A 6,677-nucleotide genomic window follows, 5' to 3' on the forward strand; every position below is an offset into this window, starting at 1 on the left:
GTAAATGACAGAAACAGGAACAGGAATAAATGTGCCTCCATTAGGCTGAAAATGACCACAGAGACCGTGAAACAAACAAATTTAAATTACGGACATTTTGTTATTTTTGACAGGTAACATTTTATCAAACTATGATATTTTAACTCACTACCTGTTGAAACAAACTAATTTGTAATTATACGTTCTATCGGTGGAAGGAGTGTAAGAATAATGATTAGTACTCCTATCAGTACTCGGTATCTGTAAGAACGCAAAGTTCTAATACTGGTACTTGGTTTGTATCCCTGGTTGCCAGATGTCACTGCAGTTTTAGTTTAACCAACTCAATCCACAGTTAGTCGTATTAAAATACGAACAGATGGGTTTTAGATTTCAGGATTTATTTGTCTGTTAAAAATAAAATCAAAGAGAACCAACTGCCCCAAACAAAACGGGTACAAGACAAAAAGACATCAAATTTGGAGGAGAAACTGGGACTAAACCACCACCAACACTGGGAGGCCTGAGGGGACGGGGAGGAGCATGCGGGGGATGGGGGGACGTCAGTGTCTTCTCGACGGTCGATCATTCCTGTCGGAGAGAAGAGTTGTGTCTTTAAGGAGTAACAATGATTTCCTGTTGTTGAAATGAAAGACAGGTAGAGCCGTTACACTGAGATCACAACGTTTGGACGTTTCTGCACTTTGACGAGCTCTAAAGCACAAAGATCACACTTCAAGAGGGTTTAAACTTTTACAACTTTACTTTTTATTCTTTACCCTGATTTGCACGTACAGTCCCCCCACTGAGTCCACATTTGTCTCAACAGAAAACTTTGCGCTCATGAGGACGTTCAGACGTCCTGAGCACAAGAATCTGTTCGTCAGTGTAAAATTAAAGAAACTTAAAGGTGACGATTTAAAGTAAAACACGCAGGAAACGTCCTGCAGCCGCACTGAAGGTCTGAACTGGTTTTAGTCTGGCTGCAGGTGCTGGAGTCCTGCCTCCGGTTTATACCTGTTTGATCATCTCTCCAGTTTTCTCGATGACGATGGTTTTGGCCTCTTTGACCGGTGAGGTAATCTGGTAGTCGTCGCTGAGGAGTCCAAGGATCGGGTACTGGTTCCTGTACCTGCAAACAATAAAGTTCATGCTCAATCAAACCCAAACGACAGCAGACATTTTACTACACAGCTAAACGCTGGGCACACATTCATTCAACACTCTACTAGATCGATACAAAGATTAATCAGAGCTTTATCACATTCACACACCGATGGGACACATCGAGGCAATGAGGGGGTCATTGTCTTGCCCAGGGACACTTCAACATGTGACTGCTAGTGGAATCAAACCCCCAACCCTCCCAGTGAAGGATGACTGCTCTAACGCAGCAGCAGCATGTGCAGCAGCAGGTGCAGCAGCAGCAGGTGCAGCAGCAGGTGCAGCAGCAGCAGGTGCAGCAGCTGCAGCAGGTGCAGCAGCTGCTGCAGGTGCAGTAGCAGGTGCAGCTGCAGCAGGTGCAGCAGCAGATGCAGCTGCAGGTGCAGCAGCAGGTGCAGCAGCAGCTGCAGCAGCTGCAGGTGCAGTAGCAGGTGCAGCAGCTGCAGCAGGTGCAGCAGCAGCTGCAGGTGCAGTAGCAGGTGCAGCTGCAGCAGCAGGTGCAGCAGCAGCAGCAGGTGCAGCAGCAGCAGCAGGTGCAGCAGCAGCAGCAGGTGCAGCAGCAGCAGCAGGTGCAGCAGCAGCAGCAGGTGCAGCAGCAGCAGATGCAGCAGCAGATGCAGCAGCAGGTGCAGCAGCAGGTGCAGCAGTAGCAGGTGCAGCTGCAGCAGTAGCAGGTGCAGCAGTAGCAGGTGCAGCTGCAGCAGGTGCAGCAGTAGCAGGTGCAGCTGCAGCAGTAGCAGGTGCAGCAGCAGCAGTAGCAGGTGCAGCAGCAGCAGGTGCAGCAGCAGGTACAGCAGCAGCAGGTGCAGCAGCAGGTGCATCCCCACTGTTTAAAGTACGAGTTAAACTTGTGTTTCTTCTCCACTATTTTTAAACCAAATTATGTTTTATCAATCCCAGAAATGTCACAAACCATGCAGTGTTTAATATTTCTAATTTAACTTCGTTAGTTGCTAATTAAAATGCGTAAAATGATGTCGGAGCCCATAGCTGTGTCCAAACAAACATTTGTTCTAATGTCGATATAAAAATGTCCTAAAAGTCAAAGTTTTGTCCTCTTCTGTTTCATTTAATCAGTTTAATAAAGAAAACAATTAAAGTCAGACTTAGCCCGGGATTCAAACCCACACCTCCTACATGACAGGGCTGTAGTTTACACCAGTGTGGGGCCGCAGCCCCCTAGACGGCCACCAGGGGGCACCAGGAACCCTCATAAAGCTAGAGATAAGATTTTAAAAAAGCAAAAATAAAAAAAATATAGTAATAATAATAAAATAATTGTCCACTAGGACAATCTGTATCTGTCATTTCCAGAAACAGACGCTTGAGAGAGTTTAGATTTCTGTTGTTTTGTTCTTCTGGTCAACAGTTTGTTGAAAAGTTGTTTGTTTCAGTGGAGATATGTTTCAAACATGTTAATAACATGTTTATGCTCAGTAGCTGTAATAATCAATAGAATATAGTGAATAAAAGTTAAAACATTCTAAAAGTTGACGTTTCTTTACATATTTTGTAGCTTTATTTGTGGGCTTGCGGTGGGGGGGTGGGGGGTGGGGGGGGTTAGAAGCTAATGCTGTTTGGGGGCCATGGCAGGGAAAAGTTTGGGAACTCCTGGTTTACACCGTTCAACCAAATCCCATGATCACTCTGATGTTTGGAGTGGAAACCAGAGGCACTCAGATCTGTTCCTGATCAAGAGACAATGATTCAACAATCAGGCGACGGCGTCAACAACTCCCTCGTCTGATGAAACAGTAGCTGAAGTTTGTGTTTTCATGAACAACTGTGGCTGACGTAGCTCCAGGTTTTCATAAGTTCTTTAATAATTGAACCAGACTCCAGCTGGAAACGCATTAGTATAAAAATGCTCAGAATGAATTTAAATCACAGAACTTGTATAATTAGAGTTCCCTCAGAGAGACCGGATCAAACGAGCAGATTCTTCCACGAGTCGGGTCTAAAGAGCGGCCGGGCTCGGCCGTGGGTTTACCTCTTGGTGATGATGGTCTTGGTGACGTTCTTGGAGCTGTCGCTCCTCTCCAGCATCAGCTTCCTGATCTCCTGTGAAACCAAAACAGCTTCACAGTCAACACCTTGTTTGTTTGTTTGTTTGTTTGTTTGTTTGTACAAACTAAAAGCTTTAGATTAATGAACCTGTTTACACAAGAACGCCATTTGGAAACATTAGTGTTGTTTTCTAGGTTTGTTGGGACGAATAAACAACAACAATAAAAAAAGAGCCAGGCAGGGTTGCCAGATAAGAATAATGAACTATTGTACTGTCACTTTAAAACAATTGTATTTTGACCCAAACAGTCATGCGTGCTGAGTGAGGGAGGTGCAGGATGACGTGCATGTTGTGTTTGATGAACGTGCACAGGTGGAGGTAAAGGAGGGGGTAAAAACATATTCATGTTTATCTGGCAACCCTGATGCCAAGCACAGCTGCATGCAGTGTCAGCATGATCACAGTTGCATCTAAACGGGTAAATACATGAACGTTCTTTTGGACCAAGGATGTTGTTGGTTTGCTCCTACATGATGAAAAAGGGTGATTAGCACAAACAGCACTCTGCTCTCCGCCACTTCTTGTAACTGTGTTTAGATCAGAAAAACTTGAAGATGAAGCCGTCATGTCTGACCGAGGAGGCCAGAACACGATGACAGAGGCGTCTTGTGTGTGAGGCCAGAGGGAACGACGGACACGGACAGCCGAACCGCAGCAGGAAAGCTCCGGTCTCGCACACACAAAAAAAAGTGTTGTGTAAACGGGGCCCAAGCTTAAAATGTGAGTCACCGTAATTCCCAGACTATAGGCTGCTACTTTTTCACAGGCATTGAACCCCGCGACTTATACAACGCTGTGGCTAATTTATTGTTTTGACCAGCTAACGAGCTTCATGCCACCAAAACATTTAGCCTCGTCACACCCGGGCACTCACATAGCTGCCCAATACACGTCTCTCTTGGGGGGTGGGTCCTCATGACTCAGTGAGACTACCTGTATAAACAAAGACTTAAAAAATCTGACCAATGAAATTACTGAACTGGTCACAGTGGACCAATGAAATGGGAAGGGGAGATTCCCCACTCCCTGGGGGCACAACCAAGTATTTGCAGCCTCTCTAAATAAATGTGAATCTCTAAATAAACGTGAATCTCTAAATAAATGTGAATCTCTAAATAAATGTGAATCTCTAAATAAATGTGAATCTCTAAATAAACGTAAATCGTGCATTCATGTGGCACTGGGAGCTCAGTGGGAGGTTTAGATGATGGGCGGCGAGAAATCATTTACCAAAACTGGTCACATGTGCAGAGCAACATTTGCTTGATTCTGCAGTGGATCCTGACATGGAGGAGGAGGAAGATGAAGGTCAAAGGTCAATGACTTCCAGGTAGGTTACTGTACTTTCATTTTTTTTAACCAGCCGTGTCACCGGCACTGTTCAGAAAAAACATTTACTGTACATATTTGTGTGTGTTACTGGTACTATTTAATTAAAAGTTTTAAAAATTCTTTGTGTAAATATCTCATGTTACAACGCGGCTTATACACAAGCACAGCCTATTTATGTACAAAATATTTTTTTTATATAATTTATTGGACGCGGCTCATATTCGGGAGTGCTCAATAGTCCGGAAATTCCGGTAGTTGTTTTGTTCCCCGTTATTTCAAATCTCGGAGTGTCATAAATTACAGAACGTGTGAAACGTTTGAAACTTCAGTTTCTGTAGCCGTTTCAGTCTCGATCTTTCCAGGTCGTCTCCATGTTCTCGTTTACATAAAGGAACCTCGAGGCGATCGTGCAGGTGTCTGTAGGCAGCCGAACACGCCCGAGGCTTAATGAACGACGACACATCAGACGAAGCGACGCAGAAAAGAACGACCTCAGAATGCAGACGGACCAGAAGAGCGACCGCAAACAACGAGAGAACAAACTCATCTGCTCACAGGTGCTTCACCTCCGAACTTCAAACACTTCGTTTATAAAGATGATGAACCTCAGCGTCAATCAGCGTCAGTCTGTCAGTCTGTGTCAGTCAGCGTCAGTGAGCGTCAGTCTGTGTCAGTCTGTCAGTCTGTGTCAGTCTGTGTCAGTCTCACAGTCTCACAGTTTTATTGACCTCCGACCTGAAAGCTGCACGCTCTTCACTTTGGTTTTCTGAATCATGTGTCAATCTCAAGGCCCGGGGGCCAAATGTGGCCCTTTTTGACATCTTACCTGGCCCTCAAGATGATATTTTAAATATAAAATACTTTTATCTCTTTAATTTTTTCAGTAATCTTTGATTATGATGTCACAAGTGCAACAGAGAACATCAAATGAGACCAATCAAACTCTTGTTGAGGAACCTGTGACAAAGAAAAGATGTTGGTATCTGCCTTGAGTTAATGGAGATTCTGAAACTGGCCCTTAGATTAAAAAGGTTTTAATTTTGGCCCTTTTTGTAAGTGGGTTTGAAAACCTTGCTCTAAATGTCGGACTCCTGAGCGCCTCAGCAGAAAACTTAGTGAACGTCCGACTCAAAGCATGGTCTTCAGTGAACACTGGTCTGGAACGGGACAGTGGTTGTGCGTTTTGTGCTGCAGACCTCCTCCTGTCTCTTGATGGTGGTCTGCCGCTGTTCCAACATGGTGAGCAGCTCCGAGATCCTCAGCTGGAGGCTCTTATCTGCGGAGGAAGACGTGGTGGTGCTGGTGGTGACCTCCGTCTGGATCTTTGTTATCTGGGACTGAGGGCGGTACGGAGAGAGAAGAGGGACAAATGTCATTTCTTGATTCTCTTTGTCTTCAGGCTGATAAAACTCGGTGGATCACTTCCTGGAGTTCCTCCCATCTCACCCTGAGTCTCTGGATCTCCTGGTCCTTCTCCTGCCTCATGGAGCTGAGCTGGTCGTTGTACTGGCGGGACAGCTCCTCCGTCTTTATCTGCAGCGTGGCGCTGCTGGCCTGTCCGGACAGCTGCAGGAGGGACAACACAGCGTTCATCGTTGAGCACGTCTCAGTGAGACGTCGATTCGATCCACGGCTCCTACCTTCTGTCGGAGCATCTCGTTCTCCTTCTCCAGAGCTCTCATTCGACCCTCCAGCTCTTTGACCTTGAACTCGCGGCCCGAGTCGTCGTTTCGGCTGCTCGTCAGCTGGTTCTCCAGAGCGCGCTGAGCGGAGCCGGCTTCCTTCAGAGACAGCTGCACAAAAACAACAGACTCAGAAAATGATTTCCTGAACAATTACTGAACCTGCAGGACGGTGAGAAGGTCAACTGGTGAGAAGGTCGACCAGTGAGGAGGTCAACCAGTGAGGAGGTCACCCAGTGAGGAGGTCAACCAGTGAGGACGTCGACCAATGAGGAGGTCAACCGGTGAGAAGGTCAACCGGTGAGAAGGTCGACCAGTGAGGAGGTCACCCAGTGAGGTCAACCAGTGAGGAGGTCAACCAGTGAGGAGGTCGACCAGTGAGGAGGTCAACCAGTGAGGAGGTCAACCAGTGAGGAGGTCGACCAGTGAGGAGGTCACCCAGTGAGGAGGTC

General features: G+C 46.2%; 1 protein-coding gene across 2 annotated transcripts in view; it reads right to left on the reverse strand.

Moving 5' to 3' along the window:
• Positions 1-363: 363 nt before the first annotated feature.
• Positions 364-6,677, reverse strand: part of pof1b (POF1B actin binding protein) — a 51,782-nt gene continuing 45,468 nt past the window's right edge. Inside the window, exons 8-13 of one of the 2 annotated variants that reach the window (XM_037687764.1) lie at positions 6,184-6,336; positions 5,990-6,109; positions 5,740-5,880; positions 3,134-3,204; positions 997-1,111; positions 364-570 (exon numbers count right to left, since the gene is read on the reverse strand). In XM_037687764.1, the coding sequence (XP_037543692.1) occupies positions 565-570; positions 997-1,111; positions 3,134-3,204; positions 5,740-5,880; positions 5,990-6,109; positions 6,184-6,336 (606 nt within the window). In that variant the 3' untranslated portion in view covers positions 364-564. Of the gene's footprint in view, positions 616-996; positions 1,112-3,133; positions 3,205-5,739; positions 5,881-5,989; positions 6,110-6,183; positions 6,337-6,677 lie in introns of both variants that reach the window. The other variant, XM_037687763.1, reaches the window with a different exon arrangement.

This window comes from Nematolebias whitei, chromosome 14, assembly GCF_014905685.2.
Source record: "Nematolebias whitei isolate Nwh7 chromosome 14, NemWhi1, whole genome shotgun sequence".
In the NCBI taxonomy this organism is placed as follows: domain Eukaryota; kingdom Metazoa; phylum Chordata; class Actinopteri; order Cyprinodontiformes; family Rivulidae; genus Nematolebias; species Nematolebias whitei.